Source organism: Pyricularia grisea (genome assembly GCF_004355905.1).
Source record: "Pyricularia grisea strain NI907 chromosome Unknown Pyricularia_grisea_NI907_Scaffold_2, whole genome shotgun sequence".
Lineage (NCBI taxonomy): Eukaryota > Fungi > Ascomycota > Sordariomycetes > Magnaporthales > Pyriculariaceae > Pyricularia > Pyricularia grisea.
This window is the reverse complement of record NW_022156717.1, coordinates 6,611,949-6,626,794: the sequence shown is the minus strand read 5'-3', so window position 1 is coordinate 6,626,794 and position 14,846 is coordinate 6,611,949. Positions and strand designations below refer to the sequence as shown.

Below are 14,846 nucleotides of genomic sequence, written 5' to 3'. Positions count from 1 at the left end.
AAAAAAAAGTCGACAGGCGACCACCGAAAACAACATATTGCAATTATGGTTGAAGACACGCAGGAACAGAAAAAAAGTTTGATAACGTGGCCGAGGAGGTTGCAGAAATTAAATACAACAGGAATAATGAACTATATTCGAGGTGCCATGACACCCGGCAGTCAAAGGCTGGCGCCTCGGCAGGTGGCCTACAAACTATTGATCTTCTTCGTCATCAACAAGATGCTCATCTTCGTCATCGTCGTCATCCACTTCCTCGTCGGAATCCTCATCGTCCTCCATATCGTCTTCCCCATCCTCGTCTTGGTCATCATCTTCCTGGTCGTCCAGCTCGGCGTTCTTGGCATCTTCCTCCTCTTCCTTGCGCTTCTTGTCCTCCTCCCGTCTGGCCTCTTCTAGCTGCCTCGCCCTCTCGGCCCGGATCTTGCGCTGCGACACGACAAAGGCGCCGACCGGCGTCTTCTCCCAGTCAAAGTCCTTGAGGAAGGCCGCCACCTGCGACCTGTCCCGAGGCGCAAAGTCGACCTTGGATCGCCTCTCCTCAATAAACTTGGCGTTGGCCTCGAGCTTTTGTACCAGTAGCACGACTGCCGACACGACCTTGTTGTTGTTATTACCGGAACCCTTCTTGCGCGAGTCCTTGACCCACCGCTTCAGGTTCACGAGCACAGGCAAGGCAAACTCTGGGAACGCAATATTGGTCGACCAGAGCGTGAAGTATTCCGCCAGGAGCTCAACGACCTGATCGCCTACGCCATCCTGGTACACTCGAGTGCGCAGGTGGGACTTGGGAGCCTTGTAGTTGACTGCAAAGTCCAGCTGCGTCAACGTCGAGGCCTTGGGAGGTTTCCTCATCTCGGCGGACTGGAGGACCTCGAGGAGTGGCGATGCTAGTGGGATATAGGTTCCCGTGGCACGGCTGAGTCGGAGGAGCGAGCGTATCAAGAGGAAGCGAAGGGGGAAGTAAGTCGCGGTGGGGATTAGGCGCATGGCGCCCAGAGTGACCTGCACGAGCGGGTAAACGAGCAGCTTCAGCTGGCTTTCGCGGCCAGCCTCGGCTTCTGCGAGAGAGCTGCAGTGCTCCGAAAGGACGCATGACCAAAAGTCCAATGAGTGGACGTATTGCCAGTTGTAAACGGCACGGTAGGCATCGTTCTGGTTGTGAACTATGCTGTTGCGCAGGTGGATAGCCAGTTGCCTGATAAAGCTAAAAGCTGTGGTGTAGCCTATTGACTGGTCAACCCCCCACAAACCAGCGGCCGAATTCTTCATCAGGTTGATGGCCTGGATCGTGTTGTGATTGGTGGCCCTGCTGCCCTGGACGAGGCCGTGGTAGACGGCCTTGAGAAGAGCTTCACGTACACCCTTGTCACCAATGACGACCAACCTCCTGAGTACCAAGAAAGCTGTGATCCTTGTCGACTCGCTGCTACCGTTCTGTGCCCAAAAGTTGACAACAGTCTTGATGAGGGACTTGAGGAGCTTGCGGAATGAGAGGAGGTATGGCAGCAGCGGCGTGAGGGCGGATATGGTCATCTTGAGAGTGCCATCATCAGAGAGTGTGCGCAACACGTGTAGAATAGAGGCTGTGTAGTTCTTGACCAGGATGGACAAGGTCTTGAACTTCTTGCCCTCGGTCTGGACGTATGTCTTGTGAGCCGCCGACTCCTTGACCGGTACGTGGTGCTGCAAAACCTCGGGTATTTGCTTGAGCGCCAGCACCATGACGTCGTGGAAGACCTCGGGGCTAGTGATGCTGTACCGTGGTTGCCTCCCGTCTTGATCGGCGTCGAGATGTGCTGCACTTCTGAAGGCCAGGACCACTTGCCTAGCGGCACGTAGTGAGTGAGTCTCTGTCAATAGTTTCTTCCACCTGGCGACCTGTTCCCGAGTCAGCTCGGTGCCCGATGTTGTCTCGTCTCCAGACTCGTCATCATCGTCCTGCTTCTTCGTCTTCCTCTTCTTCTTTGGCTGTTCGCCATCCTCCTTCTCCTGTACCTCCTCGTCTCCGCTGCTCAGAGCATCAATCTCAGCCATATCCGCATTCTCGTCAAAGTCAAGTGCTTCCGGATCGTTCTCCTTGAGAAATTGGTAGAATTCAGGATCCTTCTCAGCCAGTGCGTCCATGGCCTCCTTGGTCATGCCGACATCTTCCTCGAGGTCGTCGTTATCGTCGTCGCTGCTGTCGCTCTCGACCGGTGCATCTGGGACCGAGTCTTCCGAGTCGCTGTCTTGCTCGCCGTTTTCCTGCGCCGCAGATGATTCATCCCGTTTTCTCTTGCCGAGCTTTCCCTTCTTGCCCTTGCCCTGCTTGCCGTCCAGGATCTCAAAGCCGCCCTTGAAGAAGTCGTCGACGCTCATCTCGCTGACCTTGGCACCGGGCTTAGCCTTGGCCTTGGGTGCAGCTGCACCGTCACCGCTCTCATTGTCTCCCTTGTAGAAGGCATCGTCGGCCTTCTTCTTCAACTGCTTTTTGGCCTGGAGCTGGGTGCGTTGCTTGACCTTGGCAGCGGCCTTGCGCTTTTCGAGGACGCCCTTCAGGTGCTTCTTCTCGAACTTCTTGGTGGCCTTGAGGTTCTTTTTTGACGACGCCATTTTTGCGATGGCCTTTGCGACGTCGCGAGTTATGTGTGTGAGTTTTTTTTTTCCTCAAGTTGGCTGGGAAAAGGTCAACACCTCGAATTGAAACGGGCCTTCTCTCTGCCCCCGTTGGTTGTAAGGTCCCCGAATAATTTTTTTTTTCTTTGCAAGTTCTTATCGGCATCTTATCACACTTGTATGTGGGTCCCAAATCCCCGCCTACCTCTCGGCGTAAAACCGTTGCGAGCAGGGTACAGGGTCCCAGAGATGCCACCGAGGGGAACTTTTAGGTGGGGAAGCTCTTGCTCAAGCTTGGCTTCAACCGTCATCGCTTGTCAAAGCCTCGTTGAGCCTCTCAAAATCAGGCAGGCTCCTGTTCTGTAGAACAAGCAAGCACCTGGAGCAGGCAACCATTTTGATTCTATAACTAGCACAAAATGTGACGACGACGATACATCTACGCTCATTAGCCTAAAGTTATTCGACTTGCGACATCCTCGAATACCCAAAAGAAATAAAGAAAAAGAATCAGCCCCAAGATGATGCCCAGGCAAGCATACGCCCCGACGCCGCACAGCTATGTGCCCAACACGGCAATGTCGGCCACCATCAACCTGGATGAGGAGGTCAAGCTTGCCGACACGCGCGCCGAACGCGATCTTCAGGATTCCCTGGCCGAGATTTTCTCCATCATCGTCACCATTGACGAGCTGGAGAAGGCCTTCCTGAAGGACGCCATCCCCGAGGTCGATTACACCGAGATCTGTGAGAGGTCCCTGAAGCAATACCGCTCCATTCTCGCCGACGAGACCGTCGCGGCCGCATTTGGTGACTTGGAGGAATTCAAGGCTGAATGGGATGTGAGTTTCCTTTTTTTTTTCTTTTTCTTTTTTTGTCGTTTCCCCTGGACCCCCTTTTTTTGCATATAAATAGACGACAGTTTCCACTGACAAGTAACACCATGCACAACAGCTCGAGGTGCCTCGCGCCACTGAGCGCATCAGAGTTGGCATGCCCGCAACCGCGGTGCAGGCATCCTCCGGCCCGGGACCCAACAACAATCATCGCCAGAGCGGCCCGCAAGGGGCGTCAGGGAACGGCTCGGGCAGCGCGCCGGGAGGTGCGCTAATTCTCGAGGCTACGCAGGACTTTATCACCTTCCTCGACGCGCTGCGTCTGGGACTACTGGCCAAGGATCAGCTTCATCCGCTGCTCACGGATGTGATCCAATCGGTCAACAAGGTCACAGACCGTGACTTTGAGAACAGGGGCAAAATTGTGCAGTGGCTTATTACGTTGAACCAGATGAAGGCCACGGAGGAGCTTACAGATGCACAGGCTCGCGAGTTGGAGCTTGACATCAACTCGGCTTACCAAGGGTTCAAGAACACCCTCTCCTGATGAGACTGCGTATCAAACATAACAGGCTCTCTGGGTCCATTTTACGTTTTTACCGAATGATGGGAATAATGAACTTATCTTGACATACGATGACCATACTCAAAATTGTAAATGTGTACATATATGATTTTATTTTTAATATTTTAAATGTATACGTGTGATCTTTTCTAGACCAAAAAGGTCCAGAAACTTGGATACACAAATTCCTCCTCGAATATTCTTCTGACCTGCTCGAGAATAAACTTCTCCACCTTGCCTACGTTCTTCAGGCTCTGCTTGCCACCCTCGCGCTGTCCAATTTCACTCTCCACCCTGATCTCCTGTAGCAAGCCTCCCATCCTGGTGTTGCCACCGGGCTTTTCGTCCGACCCGGGAACTGCACCGGCACCAGCAGGCGAAGGTAACGCGGCGGCACCTTGGGGTGTCGTAGCTGTAGAGGCTGAAGAGGAAGAAGAAGCAGCCGCCGCCACCGCCGACCCGCCAGACGTGTCTCCATAATCATCGCCATCGCCAGCCTCCTTCCCACTAGCGCTGCCCACGGCCGCCAAGGCGTCCTCGGGGCTCAGGAAGCAAAAGTGCACGCGCTTCCGGATGTGCGCTACGACGCCGACGCCGTCAAAGGTCAAGCCGGTAATGCTCAGCCGCACGGGGATGCCGACGAAGCTGGGCATCGGGTAATCGAGCAGTATGTCGGCCGTGAGAAGCAGCTTGACGTCGCCGGCGTACTTTATCCGGAACACGGCCTGCATGTCCTCGATGCGCCGCTCGCGGTACTTTGCCCGGTCCGACGAATCGCTCTCGTTTTGCTCATTGCCCGCAGCCGACTCCCCCTCCTCGCCGTTGCCGTCCCCGCCTCCCCCGTCTCCCTGCGTCGTAGACATGGCCGTCGTCAGATCGCGCGTCGGCGGCCGCGACGTGCCGACGCTGGTGGGCGCCAGGGTGCTGACGCTGTGCTTCTCCCGCAGCGTATGCTGGCCGCTGCGCAAAAACGACGTCGGGGTCAGGCGGCCGCCCAGGCCGCCGATGCCACCCGGCTGGAGATCGGCGTTGGAGACGCTGGAGCTGTTGCGGCTGTGCGACGGCGTGAAGCCCTCGCCGTCGAGGCCCTGCGACGCAGCCGCCAGCGACCGTCTCCGCCCGCTGCCCCTCCCGGTGCTGCGCAGGCCGTTCCACTGCGGGGGACCGCCGAGCTGCGCGCCGGCGACGGCGGCCAGCGGGGTCTGGGTGCCCGACAGGCCCGACGAGGCCAGGTGCGAGTGGAAGTAGGAAAAGTTGGACGTGCCGCCCGACAGGATCCCCGGCGTCGAGACTCCGAGGAAGGGAGACGTCAGGTCCTGCGGCGGTGCTTCGCCTCGCATCCGCGTGTTGATGTTGATGGCGCTTTTCGTCGGCGTCTGCGGCGGTCCGGCGGCCGGCCTCCCCACCGCCGAACCTCTCCCGCCACCGACGGTGCTGCTGCTGCTGCTGGCGATCCGGTCCAGCTTGTTCATGGCGTCTCCCCGCTGTCCACCGTAAAGCCCATCGTGACCCAAACGCGCAGGAGAAGCAGCCGCCTCGCTGCGGCGCTCCTCGTAGTCCTGGGTTTCCTCGACGTCCTCGTCCTCCTCGTCATCGTAATCCACATCCGGATCCTCCTCGTAAAAGTCCGGCAAGGGATCCGTTATGTCCTTGAGCTCTAGCTCGGGCGGAATAGCACCAAACTGAAAGTCGTGGACCGTGACCGACTTGATGAAGCGTGGCAGCGGCACCGCCTGGAATTTGGAGTGGATGAAATCCCGGATGCGGTGCGCCAGCTCGTCGCCGTCAGGGCCCGTCGTCAGCGTCTCCCAATTGAGCTCGATTGACATTTGAACACCAGAAGTCCAGTCAGGTCTTTGTGTAGGGGTTTTTTTTTTTTTTTGGACCTTTAAGAATAGCCGAATTTCTTCAGATTATCTAGATTATATTATTCTGGAGTGTCAGGCAATTAATTGGGTTGCTCCCTTTTTCTGGTTTTGTATGTGTCATGCATTACTTCTACTTTTCATGCCTGTTTGTCGCTATGCTGCTAAAACTGTGCTGTGAGCTACCCGCCCGTTGCCCGCTGCCCTAGTGTCCCAGGCGCTGAAAAGCCCACCATTGTGGGTGAGTATGTTGGTACGGTCAGGTATAACGTCAACACCGACAAACAAATCTGAGAAAGGACAGAAAAAAACTGCCATCATTTCTTGGCCAACTGACATAGATTTCAACAGATTGACAAAGAACTCATAATCATTCGAATAGCACCTACAGTAAACGAGGTTACTAAAGACCTAAAAAAATGCAATCAATGCCAGCGCCGCGCTGTCCCACCAACCATGCCCTTTACTCCAGCGCCGTGCGGGCAAGAAACAAAAAGGCAACCAACGTCAATTAACGTCGGTGGAAAATTACACTGCGAACATCAACCTGTCTTCCAATGAACCTCCATCCAACCAGTCCTCTCTCTCTCTCTCTCTCTCTCTATCACTGTAGTTGCCCATCACCCTCTCCGGAACAGATAACCTCGCACTCCTTAGTGGCTGTGGTTGGCTCAGTCATGGGCTCCTAGTCCGCAACATCCTCAAACCTCGTCGTTCTTCCATGCCCGTGACCTGACATCATGACACTATTCCCAAATTGGTGCCAGCAGTTGGGCGCCTGCAGGATATACCGCGCCATGGCCTCTCGGAACCTCGACTTATACTCCTTGGGACTCGTCACCGTCGGTCTGTTGCGCCCGCCACCTGCGAACCCGCGGTCCTTGATCCATGATTCGAGTTTCTTGTCCCAGGTATAAGTTCGTATGCAGTCGATGATGCCCACCACCAGTTCTTTCCGTGCCTCGTCCACTGCAACCATGAGGGAGTAGTCCATCACGTTTTGCCGCGCCAGGAAAAGCGTGTCGTTCCAGACAGACGCACTCAGGATCTTCTTGGAGTGCTCCCTTGCAAAGAGGGGCGATTCATAAATGTATTCAACCATATTTTCGTCAAGCAGCACCTCGTTCTGCTCGCCCGTCGATTGTATTTTCCGGTTGCGCATCGATCCCTTGAGATCAAAAATTCGATCGGGCGACCGGTCGTAGAAGAGATTTTCCATGACCAAGAGATCCAACTTGATTTCAGTATTGGTCATGGGATTCTTTATGATGATCTGAAAGAAACCCAACATCTTGGCAATCACCGATGGCAGGTCATGGAAGAGTGCCTCGGCCATAATGTTGAAATATGAAGGAGCAAATTTGAGAAAGGCTTGCGTCTCGATTGGCGACAGTGACTAGAATTTAAAGATTTACTGGGTTAGCTTTCTTCGAGATATGGATTGAGTTGTTCGATGTGCGAAGAGAGCGGAAAAATTGAAAGAATAAATGACTCCAAAATGCCTTACCTTCATGACCAGACGATCATCCAGGGTCTTGAGAAACACAGACCTCGTCTTTCCACCACGCGAGTCCCACTTGAGGCAGCGAGATAGAGACTCGATGATACGGTCCGCTACATTGCACTTGCGCCGCAATGCGTCAAACTGCTCGGCGTAAAAGATCTTGCAGAGCAGCTTGGCAGAGCCCTCGGTGAACTGATACTTGAGATGTGTGCCTGTGGACCGTTTCAGGCTCTTCTCGAGCTCTGCCTCGTCGGTGAAGATATCGGTGGCAGTGTCTGACATTACAGTAGCTGGGTCCGAGTCGATCACCACAGTCGCATCGTCGGAGAGTGTAGGGTCGATATCCTCGGATGCGTCTGGCCTGCGAGTCGAAGGTGTCTTCCACGAGCGCCGGATATCGGCCAGCTTGGCCTGATAATCCGTTGAGCTGAGAGCGAAGGCAATCAGCGAGCTGGGTTCGTCCTCCCGCACGACCACGTCCGAGTCGATGAATATGTGGTCCGTCGCATTGAATGGGTATTCCAGCGGTGACCACCCACTAGCAGATCTCTCCGCCCAAAAGTTGGTGAGCATTTTCATTAGGCTCGTCTTTGTGTTCTTGGGCATGTCATCGCTTGGTTCGTCCGGCATCAAAATGTCGTCTAGCAAAGAAGACTGATCTGCGTCACTGCAACCTTCATCGTCCGAGCCCGCCTGACTTTCGCCAGGCCGGGTGTCTTCTAATTCTCCCTGGACCGAGCCTGCGTCGGTCTGAGAAGCTCCCGTCTCAGGCGTGTTATCCTCTGACGATCTCTCTGTAGCTTGCTCAGGGACCCTGACAGTCGATTCTGACGGCTTTTCGGGTTGCTCTTTGGGGACAACTGTGGGTGAAACTGCTCTGTGCCCCTCGTTCCCCTGCTCCTCCTCGTGCCCGAGCTCCTTCACAGCCTGGTCAACATCTTGGTACACTTCCACGGTGGCCTTGGTAGATGTGCGTGGCAAAAAGGCACGCGAGTAGTGCATCTTGGCGGCGCGCTGCTTGCGGTCTTTCATCCGCTCCTTCTCGAATTCGCGACTAAGCTGCTCGAAATGCTTGGCTAAAACTGACACGCGAGAGTCCTTCTTCTTACCGTGGACGTAGCGAGGGATGGACGACTGGCCAGGCTTCCTATGCACCTTTAAAGCACCAATCCCCAAGCGCTCCGAGAGTTTCTTCTCGCTCTTAGTGGAACCCTCCGTTGGCACGCGGGACAGCTCTGATCCTATGCTGGACTCGTTGGCCTTGGAGTCTAGGAGCACCGGTGACTTTGTGATTCCCGAAGGCAGTCGGGTGAACGGGAGAGATGATTGCGACAGTGCTCTGACCATCGGAGGAGACACGGTCAGTCCCGCCCTACGAGATGACCCGCGCTCCATAACATACTTCTGTTGCTCGGCCTGGGCTTGGGCAGCTGCTGCAACCACTTTACTTGTCTCTCCTGAAAGGGTGCGAAAGTCTTTTCTGAGCTGTTCAACTTTCACGGCGAGAAGAGGAGCTGAATTCGTTGACGTGGAAGATGCCGAGCCCTGGGCAGACTTGGTTTGCGCCTCTCCACCGGCCTTTGACTCTACAGTTGGAATTGGGACTGCAGGGGTAGGCGTGTTGCACTCTGAATCGTTGGGAGAATTGGTATCCCGGCTGGCTCCTTCAATCCCCTCGGGGAAGTATGTATCACTTCTGTTTCGTGTGTGGGAGCGTGGAGTGGCCAGATCCAACGGCTCCACGGCGCCGAGTAGTGCATTGACCTGGCGTTGATCAGCAGCCCCTTCGTCGTTGAGAGGAGCGCTTTCCGTTGTTTGTGACGGAGAATCGCTAGCCGTAACAGTCGTCACGTTTGCAACCACCTCGGTGGGTTGACACTCGGGCTTTTCGTCGAGTTCCTCTGGTATTGTCGCCTGCGTGGTAGTCAAAGATGCCTTCTCGTCGCCCTCTGAGCTCACCGAGATGATGGATGTAGCATCGGTCGGCAGCGACTCCTTGGAATCATTGTCTCCAAACATTTTCTTGAGCTGGATCATAGTGAGTTGCCGGACGTCCTTGTCCGACAAGAAGTCGGCTTCGAACTTGGCAAAGGCTGCGTCCCACTCCTGAACTCGTTCCAACATCTCGCGGAATACAGGATTCATGGGTATGACCTCGTAGTATTTTGAGTTCATGTATGCGTCTTGGAGCTTTCGAATGAGCTCTGGCAAGTCCTCTTGCGCCTTCTTAGTGAGCCTCTCAACCTCGCTCTTGCACAGCTCCGACTTGTCAGGGAGGACGCTGTCGATCCTGATACTTTTTAGCCTCGTCTTGACTGAATTAATGAACCGCGTCCAGCGTTCTTCACACTTCAAGAAGATGTCATTCTTCAGTTTGAGGTCGTGTTCTACCTTCCATGTGATGCGTGCACGAGGGACAATGATTTCGAGTAGGTCGATTGGATCCCAGTGGATGCGGATCGTGTTGCCGCGGAAATTGAAGTACCGGATGTGCTCATTCTGATGATCATGGGTGCAGCCAGACCCCGGGTGTAGACGTAAACCCTTGCCCCAGAAAGAGAGCTCCAAATATTTGCCAAACGAGTATTTCCAAGAGCTGTCGGACATGACCATGACCCCTATGTCTTTCTTGCAAGACTTGCAATAGTTCCACATATAAATATCATCATCCATGTTTGTCAGTGTTACCCCTGACGGTAGAGGCGTATCTTTCTCTATGAAAACCGTAATCCGGGCATCTTCATGGACATATGTCCGGTGATGCTGCCACATGGGACGGTCACAGCCATTAGCGTGACAGATACTGGTGCTGCTCATAGAAAGGTCCTCGATATATTGGCCTAGGGTGCAATCAGGGTCCATGTGTCCACTAGGATCTGGGTGTTCGTCGTAGAAGCCTATCGCAACAAGACCAGGTCCAGAGCAGGGTATCTTGGTGTCCGTGCAAATGACCGAATATAGCACGACAATGTTCTGATGTGAGTAGGGATCAAAGAGATCAATGTTTCCCTGGAGGTAGTTTTCCCAGTGCCGAGTCTGCGTCTCGTAAATGTACCGCGCTTTGTCATACTCGGCGTCATGGACAGCGTGCAGAACCTCCATGACTTGCCTGGGAGCCTTGTGGCCAAATTGGTGAACCATTTCTGGTTTGATGAGCTGGAATCGAGCTGGCTTTGTTTTCTCAGCTTCTGTCTGCTCTTCAAACATGTCCTGATCGCATAGTCGCTTGAGATAGCTTAGACGCCTCTCTTGTTCACGGGCTTTCATCAATAGGTAAGGCTGAGGGAACTTGACAAAGGGCGAAGCTGACAAGATCTTGGTTTCATACTTGGCGATCATTTCGCTATAGTATGTCGGCATGGGTACATCCTCGGGCAGGGGACTGTCGTTCCCAACATGCGAATGGTGTTCATGCAACGAAATAAGCCTTGGGGTCTGCGCCTGAGCTTGTTCAGCTTCGCTACCTTGACCCTTGGGCGCTTGATCATCTCCGTTAGGCAATACACTAGGTTGTGCACCAGTGGTTGATCCTTGGCTTGTCTCGTTACCCTGATCCACGTCGGCTTGAACATCTTGGGAAGCTGTGACTTCCTTTGTTTGGGTTGCTGCCAGCTCACAGCAGTTCAAATTCAGGGCTTCATCCGGCTGATCCTGCAACTCGGAATTTTGTGATGCCTGTTCGTCTGTCTCGGGTAGCTTGATAAACTCATCTCGCATGAGACAAGATTCCAGCTTCAAATTGTACACAACATAGACCATGAATTCCGTAATGCGCTTCATGCGAGTGAGAATATCTGCTTTTGCTCCTCGCAGCGCTATGGTGCAGCCTAGTTCTCTTTCGCACCCAGAGATGAAGATATACGTCTTTTTCTTGCCAGGTATTTCTTTGTTGACAAAAGTCTTGACCTCAAACCCAGCAGCCTGGCCGACATGGACCGGCAAAGCTAGCATGTCTAGCGATGAGATGATGCTTGCCTTGGCGCATCTGGAAACAGCCCCAATCACTGATGGCTTTACGTTGTATGCCACGGCTACATTCGCCTCCGAGAGGTACTGTAAAGCCACACCAGCCACGCTCCGCTCGGCTAGGAGTACCTGGGGCCGAAGAGTCATGATGCGGCTGACGACGACGCGGAGATACTCCTTCTCCTGTTCTATCACTGGCTGTAGGCTCATAAAATGTTGTTGATGTCTCTGGTACTCGATTGGAAACGAAATGATGACTATGCGTGGGTTGACAATACTCCTAGGCATGTTCTTCAAGGCTAAGTTTTTGGAAAATATTACCCCTGATACGTAGCTAGTGTCCCCCGGTTTGGCCCCGGGGATCCTTTTCAGCTTGACGTAATGGCGGATATCCATGTGGTCCTGGTTGCGACTGTCTGGTGATACATCGTCGGCGCAACGGGTAAGAATTGGAAGCAGAGCCTTCTCCCAGGCGTCGGCATTGGGTACTTGATCGTCCTGTAGAAGCTGGCGAAGTAGTTTGGTAACATGCTTCAAACTGGAAGGACTCAGTTGGTTCTCGTCAGATCTCTGATTACGAATCGAGTCACTTCTCGTCAATTTGGTTGCTTCAATGGGACTTTCCAGGGACACAAGTGCCTCGCCCGAAGCGGCAAACCCTCTGCCAAACACTCCGGACCTCGGGCGAGGAGAGCGCATGCCGTGTAGGGGCTGCCCGGTACTTGCTGTGCTCATATTGCGCCTCCTTGTTGGACGCGTAGAGAGTCCCATGACGATAGGTGCACCGTCGTCTGGCCCGCGGCTTGTGAAGCTGAGGCCACTAATGCTTTTCTCACCTTGGCGCATACGATGCCGCTTCCCCGTCGATAATAATGGTCCAAAATTTGCCTTGTCCGGGTCCAGACTGCCCGGCGCAACATCTGAGCTCGCCATTGTGGCAAATATGCTCATTTGTTCATCCCCACTCGATTCCTCAGACATATAAGGCTCAAGCTCAGGATCAATGATGTTGTCGTCGTGAAAAGCAGGGAGTGTAGACTTGCGCCCCAGCTCATCGTTAATGGGTCTTCTGAAAGGAGCTCGCTCTTCAGCGGTGGCCTTGAAACGTCCTAGGAAGTTTGATTTGGACTGGTTTCTTCTATGGCCAGACGAGATGGGCCTGCCCGCCAGTGATCTCAAGGATCGCGAGGAACTTGGACGACTTAGCTGTGGAGCATCTATTTCGAGAATCTTGGAATCTCCGATACGTCTTGTGGCAGGGATGGCCATCATGGGCGTTTTGACTGATCTGGAATCATCCGCATCCTCAGCCCGCTCCATTATACTCACCTCATCGTCTGCCCTAGGTCTGGGAGTCTGTGTATCTTTGCCTGAGCGGAAGATTGTAGGCAAATATGAGTCATTATCGGAATCATCAGAACCGGAATCATATCTGCGGTTGATAATCTCTAGGCAGGTTTTGCACACACGCAGGCTCCCAGAGACACCAAATTTGGCACCGGAAATCGTAGAGGTGCACTTCGAGTCGAAGATACAACCACATGTTCGACAGTGGTGCTTTCGACGAAAGGCCGAGAATGGGTTCCCGCAGAGGAAACACTCTTTGCACGTTTCATCCGCCATCCAGAACTCCTTGCTCACTACTTGTTTCCGCATCGATTCAAGCCTGGCGTTCACTGTCTGTGGGGCACCTTCGTTCGTGGTAGTTCCTGGGATCCGCAGTTTCCCCGAGGGTAACTGTTGGGGTTGCTCGTGCCGTGCAAATGAGTCGTGATACACCGAGTTATGGGCAGACGTGCTTATTGTGCTAGGCTTTGTCATCCCCGGCTCTAGAGATTCTGCCCGCGCCCTGTTGACCCCAATGATCCGCGCCTGGCTGATTCTGTCTATGACGGCAGGCCTCCGCAAACTCTCTCTGGAGGATGCCCTTGCCTCTATGGATGGTGCTCGCAAACTTCTCCTGTCAGCACTATGCTGGGTGGAAACAGACGCTGCCGAGCCCCTGACCGGGCTCATCCGAGAGTCGGAGCTTTCGTCCGGGCCCAAGCTTTCGTCTCTGCGAGAAGAGCCTGGGAGGGCGTACTTGACATCAGAGCTTTCCAAAGAATTTATAGTGCCCGAAAGAACTGTGTTTTGAGCTTCCGAAGTTTTGCTAGAGCTTCCGACTCTGATATGCTGCGGGGCGTCTTCCACTCTGGTCGTCACGCCGCGAGCAGCATCCTTGTCTCTAAAGGCGGATACTGTTATGGGCGCCAACGATGGGTTAACCACGGCTGAGGAAGCTACCGTCTTGGACATTCTAGGCAGGTTTTGCATGCTTGACGAAGTTGACTTTGGCGCTGCCGCAGTTGCAACAGATGAGGCTTTAGAGGATCGCTGATCATGAGCGTTACCGTCTACTGAAGTGCCGACGTGGGGAGAGGTCGGCGGGTTCTGGGCGCCATCCGGAAAAGCTGATAACAGAGTAGAGGCTGTTGCAGTACTGCTAGTACGAGGCAGTGAGGTGGCAGGGCTCTTGATGGCCAGAGACCCAGAGGCACTGCCGCTTGTGTTTTTGGAAGCAGTATCCACGTTACTAACATCCTCCAACGACAGCTCCGGGGACTTAACGCCGACTGCCTCCTTCAATCTACTGTACAGCCCGCTGAGACCCTGCTGCACAAGATCCCCAGCGCCTCCTTTCCTCTCGGAGGTCGGGGAGGAACTTGGCGGGGCGGCGAAATCGTTGAATGTTGTCAAGACATCGGACTGGCTTGCCGAGGTGTGGATCTGATCGAGGGCCTGTGCGAGTTGCTCTTTGTCAATCTGGGAGGCGGTGGAAATTGAGGCTAGGGAGCCGCGTCGGGCACGAAGGTGGTTATTGGCGGACGAAGACATGATCGCAACGGTGCCCAACCGTTATTTCGGACGGTTGTCAGGCGTCTGAGGAGGGTATCGAGGTGGCGACGGTCATTTTGCGAGCAAATCAAAAGGCGACAGCGGGTGGACTTCACAAGGCAGACGAAGCAAATATAATCAGATTCACTAGACACTAAGAGTCATGAGAATAGAACCGTTTGACGGGTACAAGGTATAGTGTCGGGGTTGAGGTGAGCTTCAGGTAGACTGAAAGGGTCTAAACATGAGTCTCAATTTAAGTGGGCTGTCCCACCCTGGCGACGGGTGCTGCACTTGTAATCCTACCTGGGTCCCCAGGATTACGTCAAGTTAAATGCGTGGCGGCTGACACGTCAGGTGCCCGGCCCGGTTCAAACGGCCAGCGCCGACTGGGGACAAGCGGGAGCCGAGCCATACATAGCCACGTGACCAGGCGCTTCATCGCGATAATTTTCGCGTCAAATCACGTCCCAGATTTATTTATCCATGCAAACAACCTGGAATAGACGAGCGGTTTCCAAGTCATATAACCTACCTACGCCACACTCTCTACCCAGAATCAGCAAAGCTGTTTTTCTTTTGTTTGTTTGTTTTTTGCTTTGCTCTTATCATTTCTTTATTAAATGCACGACTCT

General features: G+C 53.9%; 4 protein-coding genes across 4 annotated transcripts; 1 reads left to right on the top strand and 3 right to left on the bottom strand.

Annotated features, from left to right (window-relative positions):
- Positions 1-195: 195 nt before the first annotated feature.
- PgNI_04537 (uncharacterized protein) lies at positions 196-2,595 on the bottom strand (the record flags this gene model as incomplete). The annotated part of the gene is made up of 1 exon (XM_031124582.1): positions 196-2,595. The coding sequence occupies one exon, from the start codon at positions 2,593-2,595 to the stop codon at positions 196-198; it is 2,400 nt and encodes a 799-aa protein (XP_030985174.1).
- A 332-nt stretch (positions 2,596-2,927) lies between these two features.
- On the top strand, positions 2,928-4,195 carry PgNI_04536 (uncharacterized protein). The gene is made up of 2 exons (XM_031124581.1): positions 2,928-3,440; positions 3,553-4,195. Exons 1-2 carry the CDS (start codon positions 3,120-3,122, stop codon positions 3,979-3,981), a joined length of 750 nt encoding a protein of 249 aa, XP_030985175.1. The 5' UTR covers positions 2,928-3,119; the 3' UTR covers positions 3,982-4,195.
- On the bottom strand, positions 4,149-5,828 carry PgNI_04535 (uncharacterized protein; the record flags this gene model as incomplete). Its single annotated transcript, XM_031124580.1, has 1 exon — positions 4,149-5,828. One exon carries the CDS (start codon positions 5,826-5,828, stop codon positions 4,149-4,151), a length of 1,680 nt encoding a protein of 559 aa, XP_030984918.1.
- A 615-nt stretch (positions 5,829-6,443) lies between these two features.
- On the bottom strand, positions 6,444-14,211 carry PgNI_04534 (uncharacterized protein; the record flags this gene model as incomplete). Its single annotated transcript, XM_031124579.1, has 2 exons — positions 6,444-7,260; positions 7,372-14,211. 2 exons carry the CDS (start codon positions 14,209-14,211, stop codon positions 6,550-6,552), a joined length of 7,551 nt encoding a protein of 2,516 aa, XP_030985458.1. The 3' UTR covers positions 6,444-6,549.
- Between the last annotated feature and the right edge of the window lie 635 nt (positions 14,212-14,846).

Bases quoted from the DNA above. Each gene is read 5' to 3' on its own strand.
- PgNI_04536 (XM_031124581.1), top strand. From the start codon at position 3,120: ATGATGCCCAGGCAAGCATACGCCCCGACGCCGCACAGCTATGTGCCC. The intron at 3,441-3,552 runs GTGAGTTTCCTT...CATGCACAACAG, and splicing joins AATTCAAGGCTGAATGGGAT to CTCGAGGTGCCTCGCGCCAC.